At 39.8% G+C, this 15,052-nt stretch overlaps 2 protein-coding genes across 13 annotated transcripts in view; one reads left to right on the plus strand and one right to left on the minus strand.

The window, feature by feature from the left end:
* Positions 1 to 15,052, minus strand: part of LOC116056993 (scavenger receptor cysteine-rich type 1 protein M160-like) — a 1,012,348-nt gene that overhangs the window by 619,587 nt on the left and 377,709 nt on the right. The gene's annotated exons all lie outside the window — the stretch shown is intronic.
* Positions 1 to 15,052, plus strand: part of LOC116058682 (putative mediator of RNA polymerase II transcription subunit 26) — a 96,518-nt gene that overhangs the window by 32,349 nt on the left and 49,117 nt on the right. For all 6 annotated transcript variants that reach the window (XM_035999031.1, XM_035999030.1, XM_035999028.1 and 3 more), the window contains one exon: positions 9,038 to 9,562. In XM_035999031.1, coding sequence (XP_035854924.1) covers positions 9,038 to 9,562 — 525 coding nt within the window. The remainder of the gene's footprint in view (positions 1 to 9,037; positions 9,563 to 15,052) is intronic.

Consider the following 15,052-nt stretch of genomic DNA (forward strand, 5'->3'; position numbering starts at 1 on the left):
GAAGTCTCTTTATATAGACCTTAGTGGTCCCCTAATACTGTATCTGAAGTCTCTTTATAGGCCTTAGCAGCCAGCAAGCGCCTGCCCCGGCCTCTAGCTCGTCGCTCGGCCATGACTGGCTCAGAGACCCCGCTGTGAGCTGGAGGTCTCTCAGACCGCTCTCGTAAATAAGAGGCTTTAATTTCGCCGTCGACGGATCGTTTGTTTAAATATCACAACACATGTCCATCATAAGATAAACGGGAACCTGTGGTTAACTGTCTTTTCAGAGTTAAACTCCACAGTCACACACACACACACACACACACATCCACAGCGCAGCAGGCAGAGGCGGGGGACGAGAGATACCCTTTTCTCTTCGGGAGACTTGTTTAAATTATGACAAATATGCTATATACATTACATTTAGTATTTAGTTCATACTTTTTTTGGTGTATTTGTTTTCTGATTTTAATGCTATAAAGACCGTTGCCGTGCTTGCGTCGCTCCCTTACCCCTCCTACCAGTCCCTATGGCCACTTGGCCAGTGGGAATGCAAACGGAAAAATTTTTTTGGGGAAGAATAGTTCTTAGAACTGCTTAGAAGTGTACTTTTCCTCTAAAAAGTACAAGTACTATCCGGTCGGAAAGCCCCTTATGGTTAACTGCTCCTCAGATCTCTGCAGGGTAAATCCAGACAGCTAGCTAGACTATCTGTCCAATCTGAGTTTTCTGTTGCACGACTTAAACAACTTTTGAACGTCCACGTGTTCCACCAAAACAAGTTCCTTCCTGAGACTATTTAGCAGAGGCACCGTGGCTCCGTCCGGAGCTTAGCCCCGCCCACGATGATTGTGATTGGTTTAAAGAAATGCCAATAAACCAGAGCAGGTTGTTCTCCCATCCAGGAATGCTGTGTGGACTAGACAGACCCTCCTCCTCAGAGCTGTGGAGGAAGGTCTGGACATGAGAGACTAGATATTTCTATATGAAGCCTAGTGCACATCTTTGCGAGAAGGTTTTACATTTCAGACTGACTGAATGTTAAACATTTTGACATAACTGGTTTTTTTTATTACCGTATAAGAAGTTCTGTTGGATGTGAAAGTGCCTTGTTTTATCTGTTTTTATTCACTACCTTTAGTTTCTGACCAGATTCTGTTCAGTATTTTAGTTTGATAAATGATTGAATGTTTTCTATCAGGCTGTTTCAGAGAGTGTGATCAGCTATATGATGACTGAATGGTTTGGGAAACTTCCTGTATCATCAAAATAAAAGTTACTGCTAAAGAAAGATCATCATAATCATCAGTGTGTCTTTGACCAGTGGTAGGAAAGATAATCCTCTGTGATCCATCCCATGTACTCTTGGTAATTGTAGATTCTGACCAACAGAAGGCAGCAGTTCAGTGTTTCTATGGACTCAAGAATCACAGCTTTTTATCAGAGGAACTCAATTTAATGACAGTGATCCATTGACTCACTTTAGATTCTTCAAGACCCTTATGTTTGATACAGTATCCTGGCTCATTATATTTGGAATTCTTGTCAAATAAAAAAGGAATACAAGTCTATACAATAACTAAATTATTGTTTTATAAGGGGATACAGATTATTATAGGATTTGTTTTACAGGATAGATATCAAAAGATTTATTGGAACAAACAAAATAGATTTCCGATTGGACTGTGGAAATCCTAAAAGAAAATCTCCCTCACGTTTACCGTCGGACCTTAATCAGTGTGACCCCCAGCGGAAGTAAACAACAGCGCTGCCCGTAGCGTTAGCTGCATGCTGCTGTTGACTGAGCTGAAGACGGTATTGTAGCCGTAGAGCAGATGGTTCTTTCAGCTGGAACTAAGCAACAATGTCTTCAGTTGAGTGTTTGAGAGAGTTTGTCACCGAGCGGCTAACTGCTGCTGCTGAAGAAATATTCCGAGTTGTTGAAAAAACTATCGTCGAGTACGAGGAAGAGATCGCTCGGCAGCGCAGACTGTTGGATGTCGTTTGGAAACCAGAAATCAAGTTACACAGGATAGGTGAGTTTACCCGCTGCTGTCGGAACCAGTGCAGTGTCCGTTTGGAGCGGGTTAGCTCGGTTCCCAGTGTGATGAAGAGCGCGGTGAAGTTGGCTGGAAGTTTGATATTCACTTGATTTTCGATTTTAACTTTAACTTCCCCTTCGGTCGAGATCGACCACGCAGTTCAGGTCAAAGACGTGACCAGGGTCAAAGAAGGTTGACATTATTACGGATTATCAAGAGAAAACAACTATCCGACATACAGCTTCATAGCACTTCATCATCTGTTCTGTCTAAGGGACCGTCGACAAATTACCGTTTGGCAAACAATTTTCTCAGAAAAATATTCACCAAAATTCAATAAAAGGGACTTTTCTCATTCTGATTGCTGTAGTAGCTGCGAATGGTAATCCTCTACTTACTACAGGTCTTATTTTTCTCATATGTCACATGATAGTGAAACAGTATGCAATTAAAAGTTTAAAATATTCACCAAAAATCAATAAAAATACGAATGAGAAAAATATGTGTAGTGAAGTAGTTCTACTTCGTTACTATACATCTCTGGTGTGTATGTCGTGAACCATTCATCCAATCTATTTCACACTTTGTTGGCAAGTAAGTGCAGTTTGGACTAGGGCTGAACGATTAATTGCATTTGCGATAATATCGCGATATGTTAAAACGCGATTTCCTAATCGCAAAGGCTGCGATTTGGTCACATGACTCACGAGAGCAATCAGTCTCCACTCCGTAGAGAAAGCATCAACTTAGCATGCTAACGCTACGCCGTACCTTGAGCTGACTTCTGTCATTCAAACAACTCTGAGTTGTAGTTTAAAACTTTTACAGCCATTTTAATAAAATGAAGGGTTTTATTCTGGTTCGAGTCCATACATGCAGTTAATGGATACAGACATGCAGAACTGAAGGCTCTGTTAGCAACGATTAGCTCTGATTAGCGGTTAGCTCTGATTAGCGGTTAGCTCCGGTTAGCGGTTAGCTCCGTTATAAAGATATGAGTGGAGGAGCTGCCACTGAGAGGGGTAACAACCAGACTCTGATAAATGACGTTCGAGGAGCTTTCACAGCAGCGTGGCCGCGGTGTTTCAACGGTTTTATTAGTACAGTTAATCCCACGGCAAGAACACCATCAACATGCTAACGTAACGATAGCCTCTCTGAACAAGAACACCAGCAACTAGCTAACGTAACGATAGCCTCTCTGAACAAGAACACCAGCAACATGCTAACGTAACGATAGCCTCTCTGAACAAGAACACCAGCAACTAGCTAACGTAACGATAGCCTCTCTGAACAAGAACACCAGCAACTAGCTAACGTAACGATAGCATCTCTGAACAAGAACACCAGCAACATGCTAACGTAACGATAGCATCTCTGAACAAGAACACCAGCAACATGCTAACGTAACGATAGCCTCTCTGAACAAGAACACCAGCAACTAGCTAACGTAACGATAGCCTCTCTGAACAAGAACACCAGCAACATGCTAACGTAACGATAGCCTCTCTGAACAAGAACACCAGCAACTAGCTAACGCAACGATAGCCTCTCTGAACAAGAACACCAGCAACTAGCTAACGCAACGATAGCCTCTCTGAACAAGAACACCAGCAACTAGCTAACGTAACGATAGCCTCTCTGAACAAGAACACCAGCAACTAGCTAACGTAACGATAGCCTCTCTGAACAAGAACACCAGCAACTAGCTAACGTAACGATAGCCTCTCTGAACAAGAACACCAGCAACTAGCTAACGTAACGATAGCATCTCTGAACAAGAACACCAGCAACATGCTAACGTAACGATAGCATCTCTGAACAAGAACACCAGCAACATGCTAACGTAACGATAGCCTCTCTGAACAAGAACACCAGCAACTAGCTAACGTAACGATAGCATCTCTGAACAAGAACACCAGCAACTAGCTAACGTAACGATAGCCTCTCTGAACAAGAACACCAGCAACTAGCTAACGTAACGATAGCATCTCTGAACAAGAACACCAGCAACATGCTAACGTAACGATAGCATCTCTGAACAAGAACACCAGCAACATGCTAACGTAACGATAGCCTCTCTGAACAAGAACACCAGCAACTAGCTAACGTAACGATAGCCTCTCTGAACAAGAACACCAGCAACTAGCTAACGTAACGATAGCCTCTCTGAACAAGAACACCAGCAACATGCTAACGTAACGATAGCCTCTCTGAACAAGAACACCAGCAACTAGCTAACGCAACGATAGCCTCTCTGAACAAGAACACCAGCAACTAGCTAACACAACGATAGCCTCTCTGAACAAGAACACCAGCAACTAGCTAACGTAACGATAGCCTCTCTGAACAAGAACACCAGCAACTAGCTAACGCAACGATAGCCTCTCTGAACAAGAACACCAGCAACTAGCTAACGCAACGATAGCCTCTCTGAACAAGAACACCAGCAACTAGCTAACGCAACGATAGCCTCTCTGAACAAGAACACCAGCAACTAGCTAACGCAACGATAGCCTCTCTGAACAAGAACACCAGCAACTAGCTAACGCAACGATAGCCTCTCTGAACAAGAACACCAGCAACTAGCTAACGCAACGATAGCCTCTCTGAACAAGTACACACGGCAGCACGCAACTTCACGAGGGGGAGGGGCTGGAGGCAGCTCCTCTCTGGGCACTGTAAAAAATACACTGGTGTGTGTGTGTGTGTGTGTGTGTACATACTATATTTTTACTTTAACTGTCTAGTGTGTAATTGTGTGTTCATACTGTAAAATGATTTATTGTTTGTCTTTGTTGAATAATACAGAAGACAAAGAGCTTAAAAAAATAATCGAATCGAAATCGCAATATTTGGGAAAAAAATCGCAATTAGATTATTTTCAAAAATCGTTCAGCCCTAGTTTGGACAGCATTTGATATTAATAAACTGTGAAATTAACTAAATGACAATAATTAAACTGTTGCGCTGGCTCTTCTGTGTCTACCTTTCACAATAAAAGTCCAGCTTAAATTCACTCGAATCATTTGCTAAAGAGACAACTCAATAAAAAGTTATTTATGCCGACACTAGATATCAAACAAAAGCCAGACACTATATCATATAAAGTTGCTGAGAGCTGTAAATTCAGTGTTTCCATATATTGATATATCTGTGGCGGCCCTCCACACAATCAATGTTAACCACCACATACTGCCGTATATTCTCTCTCTCTCTCTCTCTCTTTGTCTCTCTCTCTCTCTCTTTGTCTCTCTCTCTCTCTCTCTCTTTCTCTCTCTCTCTCTTTGTCTCTCTCTCTCTCTCTCTTTGTCTCTCTCTCTTTGTCTCTCTCTCTCTCTCTCTTTGTCTCTCTCTCTCTCTCTTTGTCTCTCTTTCTCTCTCTTTGTCTCTCTCTCTCTCTCTGTCTCTCTCTCTCTTTGTCTCTCTCTCTCTCTGTCTCTCTCTCTCTCTTTGTCTCTCTCTCTCTCTCTCTCTTTGTCTCTCTCTCTCTCTATCTTTGTCTCTCTCTCTATCTCTATCTTGTCTCTCTCTCTCTCTTTGTCTCTCTCTCTCTGTGTCTCTCTCTCTCTCTGTCTCTCTTCTCTCGCTCTCTTTGTCTCTCTCTCTCTCTCTCTCTGTCTCTCTCTCTCTCTCTCTCTCTCTGTCTCTCTCTCTTTGTCTCTCTCTCTCTCTCTCTTTGTCTCTCTCTCTCTCTCTCTCTTTGTCTCTCTCTCTCTCTCTTTGTCTCTCTCTCTCTCTCTGTCTCTCTCTCTTTGTCTCTCTCTCTCTTTGTCTCTCTCTCTCTCTCTCTCTCTCTCTCTCTCTCTCTCTCTCTCTCTCTCTCTCTCTCTCTCTCTGTCTCTCTCTCTGTCTCTCTCTCTTTGTCTCTCTCTCTGTCTCTCTCTCTTTGTCTCTCTCTCTCTCTCTCTTTCTCTCTCTCTCTCTCTCTCTTTGTCTCTCTCTCTCTGTCTCTCTCTTTGTCTCTCTCTCTCTCTCTCTCTCTGTCTCTCTCTCTTTGTCTCTCTCTCTCTCTTTGTCTCTCTCTCTCTCTCTCTCTCTCTTTGTCTCTCTCTCTCTCTCTCTCTCTCTCTCTCTCTCTCTCTCTCTCTCTGTCTCTCTCTCTCTCTCTCTCTGTCTCTCTCTCTTTGTCTCTCTCTCTCTCTCTCTCTCTCTCTGTCTCTCTCTCTTTGTCTCTCTCTCTCTCTCTCTTTGTCTCTCTCTCTCTCTCTTTGTCTCTTTGTCTCTCTCTCTCACAAACACAACAGGCCCTATTCCTCCGTGCAGATTAATTAATGCCATTTTTTATTATTATATATATATATATGATTATTCTACACTGTAAGAAATGATTCTGTGGTCATGTAGATTTGAATTAATGTATTAGGTAAAATATATTCAATATGATTGTGTTTTTGATTTTGAGGCAAATATTTAATTAAATTTCAAATAAAAATGTTTAGAATAAAATCCAACCATTGTAGTTAAATAAAACATACGCATTATATTTATCTAATCTTATTTTCATCTATCTAATTTTAATTGAAAAGCACTTCCTGTCAACCTAGCTAGCTAGCAGCTATAAAGTTACCCAGCATGCCGTTCGGCTGTGTAAATTTGTAGGCTAAATGTAAAATTATTAGTGTTAGAAATTGTTAAACTCACAAAACGTTGTGTGCTATGGTGTTTTATCCTATTAAAGAGAGTTAGTTGTGGGTTAATTGTCGTTGTAAATTTACAACCATGAGTGAGAAGGGTACGAAGTTAACAGAGCTCCCGTTCTGAAGTCACTCGCAGATCAATTTGGCCGTAGCGTTCTCTGCGGCATTGCACCGGTATTACGGTATGTGAAAAATTCATATCATGTGGGAAATTAATATCCGTATATCGATATACTGCCCAGCACTACTACAATGAGTCGAAAGCACAAAAGTGAATTGTTAATAAAATTCTTATTTGAGTATTTGTTAAGTTCTGTACTTTCTGGGCCACAGACTAGTTATTCCTAAGAAAGAATGTTTAGATTTAATTTATTGCATTGATTAAATTCAAATCGATGTGTAGATTAATGTAAATGATTATTACTCAATTATATATCATTGATATGTAAAATTAAATTAATTTGTATTAGTATTATTTACACATTAGGGAGTTTATCTTTTTTAAATCAACTCAATATTTTTGTTTAGGTTATAATTAATTCTGTACTGTTTTCTATTCGAATACACTCATATTAAATGGATTATTGAACTATTAAGGTTCTCATTTAATTCATATTTACTCAATACCAAACCATGTGAAATTTAATTAATAATATTGCTTGTAATCTGTTGCCTCATTTTTATTGAGTAGATATGGTGTATCTTTTCTTACAGTGTACACACTCCAATACAGTAATTTGAAAAAAAGACTTGTTCAAGGATAGCCCCCTTGCAGGTGGTAATGTTAAGGGTGGGTATGAGCCTTAAACTCGGTTTGCGATCCACTAATTAACACACAGAAGGAGACATAGACCGACATCAATCTTTTTCCCTGCAAAGAAGACGGTTAGAGTCGATCCGGAGTTAAATGGTTAGTATTATGAAGTTATTACCGGTGTTTATTCAGGGTTTATACTGCATAGAGAAAGTTTTGACGCTCTTAAAGAGGTTTTAGCCAGCGCCAGAGGAATATCACGAGCGCCAAAACGTCTGATTTTCAGCTGCCAGCGTTTGCAGAGTCGGACTTTACCGGACTCTCCAGGTGACCATGCTGCTCTGGGGACCAGCGCCGCAGCAAGAAACTGCTGCTGACAGACGCAGAGCTCTCCGTCGGCCGGAGCTCCGACTGCTGTCAGTCTGAGTGCTGCCGTCTATCGGTATTAAATTGAGACCGTTTCATAACCTGTAAAAATAAAATGTTGCGTTAATACTTTTCCCCGTGTTATGGTACAGTTCATTTTAATACCTGATGCGAGCCATTTGGGAGTAGCCTACACATGAAAGTCAAAGTTGTGAGTGCTTTAGCGGCATTGACCTGACTCCGCAGCAGTTAAACTGTATTTCACACTATGATGGTTACATTTGCAACAATCTGCGGTTAACATGCATGCCGAACTGTAGGGGCAGTCAGTTACTCTACATCACGGACAATTTATTTATCAATATTTCAAAATAGAAAACATTACACTTCATAATGTTTTGTATTCATAACACTATTGTGTTATTGTACAAATTAGCTACAGTAATAGCAGTTACCTTATGTAAGTCACTCCTAAATTTTTCAACTGAGGAGCAAAACGCCCTGTTCATACTAATCAAATGAACTGGACTGTTGTCAGATGCGAAACCTCCCTTCCTTTACTGCATTATACAATTACAATTTTGAATTGTTACCTGCAGAATTGCAGTACAATTAATATAAGAAGTCTGCACCTCTTTCCGCTTGTGCAACCCCCCACCCCGGGTCAGCTACCACCACAAATGGAATCTAATTATGTGGGAAACACTGAAATTCTCCACTTCTAGATATATAACCTCCCGGAAACGCTAACTCAGTAATACAGAGGGTAATACAGCACCGTAAAGAAAGAAAACTTTACGATAGTAGTTATGGTAAACACTACCACTTTTGTCCAAAGCGGCCGCTGGAATCAACAAAAACTAAAAGTTACATATGGCCGCTTTAACTCTACGTAATAGTGCAGAAACAAAACTTATTAACAAAGACCAGTGAACAACAAATCAATATGCTGGAGAGCCCCAGAGCCTGGGCATTCACCTACCATGTGTTTCTGTACAATTAATTTCATTATTTGGATGTAGGGTAGACAGCATCAGTTTTTGGCGGACCAATTCCCCACCGCGAAGACATGCTTGGGAAACCCGTTATCATTCACTTATTCAGATATTGACGCAAAAGGCACCCTTTATCTTCTGAACCAGAAGCTCTGTTCATCATTTCTACAGTCTATGTTCTCAAGAAAAAGAACAAGAGTTCTGTTCTTTTCTCCAATAACAGTAGTATCCTATTTCTTTTGTTGTCTGTCCCTCCAGAGCTCCCACAGCAACATGTCTGTAAGGAGGAGGAGGTTCTCTCTGACCAGCAGGTCTGTATTCAGGAGAGGAACTCCAGTCTGGACCAAGAGGACCCAGAGCCTCCACAGATTAAAGAGGAACAGGAGGAACTGTGCCCCAGTCAGGAGGGAGAGCAGCTTGTACTGAAGCAGGAGACTGATACCTTTATGTTGACTCCTACTTATGAGGAAAGTGTCCACAGTGAAGGTCAGACTCTGGACTTCAATCCTGATGATGACTCTCTAAGTGCAGCAGAGAACGAGTCTGTAGCCAACATGCCAGTTATAACCTCTGTGGTATCAGAAGCAAACAGTGACCACCAGCTCCTCTCTCACAACTCTCATGAAGCTGAGAGCCAAGATCAGAAAGGAGGCAAGCATGGAGACTCAGGATCAACTAGAAATGCAGAGCCAGAACCAAAGAAGAGACGACGCAAGAGCAGAAGTCACAGGAACAACGTAGACAACACTAACGTGTCAGAGATTCACCCTAATACTCAAACAGATAAAAAGTCTTTCATATGTGACACATGTGGGAAAGACTTAAAGTATAATTCAGCATTGCAGAGACACCTGGTAGTCCACACAGGTGAGAAGCCTTATTCTTGCAAAACATGTGGAAAAGTGTTTGGGCTAAATAGTAACTTGGTGGTCCACATGAGAACCCACACAGGAGAGAAGCCGGTCGTTTGCATGACCTGTGGAAAAAGATTCCGTGACAGTTCCGCATTAATAAAGCATGTGACAATTCACACAGGTGAGAAGCCATATTCTTGCAAAACATGTGGAAAAGATTTCAGAAATATGGATGCTTTTAACGTCCACATGAGAACACACACAGGTGAGAAGCCGTATGTTTGCAAAACATGTGGAAAAAATTTCAGACATAGTTGTGCCTTGGTGGTCCACATGAGAATCCACACAGGTGAGAAGCCGTACATTTGCAAGACTTGTGGGAAAAGATTCTGTGACGCTTCAGCATTAGTAAGACATGTGAGAATTCACACAGGTGAGAAGCCATATTCCTGCAAAACATGTGGAAAAGAGTTTAGACTTAAGGATGCTTTTAACGTCCACATGAGAACCCACACAGGTGAGAAGCCGTATGTTTGCAAAACATGTGGAAAAGGTTTTGTGCAAAATAGTTTGTTGTTGGTCCACATGAGAAGAGCACACACAGGTGAGAAGCCGTACGTTTGCAAGATCTGCAGGAAAAGATTCTGTGACTCTTCAGGTTTAAATAAGCACAAGAAGACACACAGGTGAAAAGTGATTTTCTTGCAAAACATGGAAAAGCTTTTGGACAAAATAGTGTCTTGTTGGTCCATGTGAGAAGAGATGTCAATCACTTAAAGCTACATTGTGTAAGAATTCCTCCCATCTAGCGGTGAAATTGTATATGACGAACTAAATATTACTTTCTAGCCCCTCCCATTCCGAGAGCGTTTTAACTCCTACGGTGGCCGTATTATTCCAAGAAGTATGACTTTGTCTGTGAGTGTTCCTTCTAGTGTAACAATAGTTTTACGTTATTTTGGTACCGTTTCATTGCTAACTTCAGCTATCAGGTTCCCAAACATATGCAAGCTAATGTTAGTAAAGTATCGGTGCTATCGTTATTCTGTATATTGTACGAGATTAATAGTGTAAGGCAATGTTTATAGTGACTGAAAGTGTTATGTGAGATGCTAAAAATAAAGAAAAAAGTTTGGTTTTTATTCCACTGCATTTTCTGTTAACAGAGATTGAGAGTCCATTTTATCATTTGTTTTGTTCATTTATTGTGGATATTTAAAATGTCTTCCAGTTCCAGTGTTAAAGGAGAATTCCGGTCGATTCCAACCCGTAGCTCTGTTGTTTGTAAATTAGGAGTACTGTCAGTAGCGAGAAAAACGAAACCAATCGGTGCTGCCTACACCGTGTTATCCTCCTGCTAGAGTTAGCACCCAACAGGCTTAAACAGGGCAAGTTTTAAACGTGTTTTTAGCCTCTAAACATGCTCGAAATGCCATTGCAAGTGCTTAGCCATGTGCAGTTATTCCTTCCAAGGGAACACAGCGAATTTGACTGCAGTCGATGTGACAGAAAGCCATAAAAGTTGTGTTAATCCATACCTCTGTTTATTTCCTGGTTTATGGTGAAGCCCACACTAGTCGAATGCCGATCTCATACAATCCAATATTCCAAAATATATTTTTTACGCAAAAAAAAGATTTGCCGAGTTTCTTTCCATAGTAACTCGTATGTATCAACAAGCTGTAACGTGACACCACAGTGGAGCGAGCAGAGCTGCAGTTCAAGAGGTCAACAGCTAGGTAACCTAGCAACGGCAGCAGGGGAGGAGCTCACAGAGCTGACAGACGGAGCTTGGAGTTAGATCAGGACTAATATGAGAAAATGGTTCCAGTTTGTGCCTTTCCAAATTGTGGCAACCAAATGAAGAGATATTTGAGCTTTAGATTTCACCGTCTACCCCTCCACAACCGGGAGTCTACTAACTCTAGCAGGAGGATAACTCGGTGTAGGCAGCACCGATTGGTTTCGTTTTTCTCGCTACTGACAGTACTCCTAATTTACAAATAACAGAGCTACGGGTTGGAATCGACCGGAATTCTCCTTTAAATATTCTTTAGAAATAAAAGTTTATTGATCTTTGAAAAGGTGTACCTGCATTATTATGCCATTATCATTATATTAGATGAAAATGGTCTCTCAACGACAATATTATCTTTTGTCGCAATAATTTCTAGGACAATTTATCGTCCAGCAAAATTTGTTATCGTGACAGGCCTAGCTCCTACCTTGTGATTTGAAAGGTTGTTTCTACCAGAAACAACCATCATGAGACTTAATCCAGTGATTAAATTGGCTTTTGTAGGGAGGGGGAGCCCTTATTTACGGTGAATGGTTATTCAAAATCACGCAGTAAAATAACTTAATGTGTTTTTACACCAAAGAGGCTCTTTTTTCAGTATTAATGTATACGGTAGGGTTGAGTAGTTATTCAACAAAGAGAAATACTTTACAATTCACTTACTTTATTATTATTTTTTACCTTTAATGTTAACATTATTTTTTCATAGATCTAAAAGAAGCTTTTGATACTGTTGATCACAAAACCCTGTTAAAAAAATTGGAACGGTATGGCATAAGAGGTGTGGCCTTTAACTGGATAAAAAAACTATATTGAAAACAGGAGTCAGTTTGTTCAAATGGGTAATCACCGGTCAGTGAGTCTTAATATTTCCTGTGGTGTTCCACAGGGGTCCGTTTTAGGCCCTAAACTGTTTATCCTTTACTTAAATGACATTTGTAAATCATCATATATACTAAAATTTACTATTTTTGCAGACGACACAAATATTTTTGGTTGTGGGGATAACTTGCAGCAGACGTTGGAAATGGTCACTAATGAAATGAATAAATTAAAACTCTGGTTCGATTCAAATAAGTTATCTTTAAACTTTAACAAAACTAAATTCATGATATTTGATACTAACCCTAACCCTTTAATAATTGATAATGAAACAATTGAAAGAGTCTATGAAAATAAATATCTGGGTGTTGTTCTTGACCATAAACTCTGCTGGAAGCCACACATTAAATATCTGTGCATAAATATGGCCAGGAGTATTGGTATATTGAGCAAAACTAGATACATCTTGAACAAAAATACATTACATACTCTGTACTGCACACTTATTGTACCATATATGTTATATTGTGTGGAAGCTTGGGGAAATACCTACAAAAGCAATTTAAAAAAAATTGCGTATTGCACAAAAGAGCAATTAGGATAATAAATCACATTGGGTATTATTAGCACACCAATCATCTGTTTTTTAATTCACATTTGCTGAAATTTATGGACATTGTTACATTCAAAACTGCACAATTGATGTTTAAAGTTAAAGAAAATAATTTACCATGTAACATATGTGCAATGTTTAATGAAAGAGATGGAGGATATCATCTAAGAGGTCATTGTATGTTCCAGCAACCTCTTGTGCGAACTACTGTTAAAAGCATGTGCGTTTCAGTTTGTGTGGTGACCTTATGGGATGGACTGAACAATGACATCAAACAGAGCCATAATATCATCAGTTCAAAAATAGATTAAAGACATCATTACTTGACCAATACAGAAAAGAATAAACTGAAACGTAGGATTGGAATTTGTAATTTAAAGGTATGTTGTATATTATTGTATTGTTGTAAGTTATTGTAAGACCGAAAGATTGTATGCTGTATTTGCATATCTATTTTACTTTGTATAATATGATTTTGTGAAATAAGGGGCAGGACCAAATAAGCTATTTGCTTCCGCCTGCTCCTTCTCAAACTAATCCTTTATATTTTTATTTTGTTTTTGTTTTGTTTTTTGTTGTTAGATTCTGATTGTGTTTTATTTTATGTTTTTTTTATGTCTTGCAACATTGTTGATTGTTCAAGATAAATAAATAAATGAAATGAACAGGCAGGCAACGGATTTCACAGAAAATGTATGAAATTGAACACGTTTGAAAATATTGGTTGGCAAATATGTAAACATCTTTTTAAACACAAAAATGATGTTGATTTAAGAGAATCAGGACCAATTTCTTTGGCAGTTTGTTATGTTTGATTTAATCACACCGACACAGGAGGTAATTACTCAACTCAATGCATTAAGAAACAACCCGAACAACACCTGAGGCACTTGTGTGGAGACATAACAGTTTATCCTTAAAATACATCACATTTACTTATTCACATGCTACAATTCATGCATTCATCAGCTTCCAGATAGGAGTAAAGGCAGGCTCCTCTGGTTTATGCTGCCTTTGTCAACAGGCAGCATGGTCTGCTGACCTCCTTGTCATCACCCACTTTCTAACAAACTTAGTTGGGTTCCACAACTCTAGTGGTGGACCCACTAACTTTATCAACATCAAAGTGGACACAGTGACAATCTTCTGCTGATTTTGGGGGTTTCAGTGGTGAAACAATAGTATTCATCGCTGAAAATCCCCTTTCACATTCAGCTGTGCTCACAGCCAGTGTATCTACTGTAGGGATGTAACAGTATGAACATTTAACCTCACCGTTATAGTGACCAAAATTATCACGGTTTTCGGTATTATCGCGGTATTTTTAAAAGTGTGTTCAATATGTTCAGAAAGCACTGATAGGCCTACACAAGCTGAAATTGTTTCAAAAAGTGTAACAGTGTTTATTATATTACAAAAATATAGGCAATAGGCTTATATATAGTAATAGTAAAAACTATTGAAAACTGGCTACTGAAACACTAGCCCGCTGTAGGGGGTCCGGTAAGAACTTGAACCAGAGATGTCTGACTTTGAGATTCAGGATGAAAATGAATGACTGTAAATCCTTAACTGTGTGCAGTGGTGTAGTCTAGGTGATATGCAGGAATACATTATATACCCACTAGGAAAGGTCAAGGATTTCCGTATTCCTACTTAAAAAAGCCTGAGGATACATAACGATGATTGTTTTGTGACAGAACTTTTACACTTTATAAATTCACCCCGTATGTGTTGCGAGTCACTTAGGAACAACAACACAGTTGGTTGGTGGTCATTCTCTGTGCAATATGAAATTAACTAATGTGGCTCAATAAACTATATGAGATATAAAACGAAAGCAACCTCAAACTCCACTCTATCAGTGTTTTGGTGAGCCTGCACCTGAAGCTACTGCCGCTTCGAGGGACACTGCAGTAGACCTTAACGTTGATGAACCAGATGAGGCTGATGCTATATGCTGTAGCGTTACAAAATACGCATGGGGTGTCGCTCTGGGACGCATCGTTCTAACGTGTCAGAGATTCACCCTAATACTCAAACAGGTAAAAAGTCTTTCATATGTGACACATGTGGGAAAGACCTAAAGTGTAATTCACACTTGCAGAGACACCTGAGAATCCACACAGGTTAGAAGCCGTATGTTTGCAAAACGTGGAAAAGACTTTGGACGTAAAGATAACTTT

This window comes from Sander lucioperca, chromosome 2 (assembly GCF_008315115.2).
Source record: "Sander lucioperca isolate FBNREF2018 chromosome 2, SLUC_FBN_1.2, whole genome shotgun sequence".
Lineage (NCBI taxonomy): Eukaryota > Metazoa > Chordata > Actinopteri > Perciformes > Percidae > Sander > Sander lucioperca.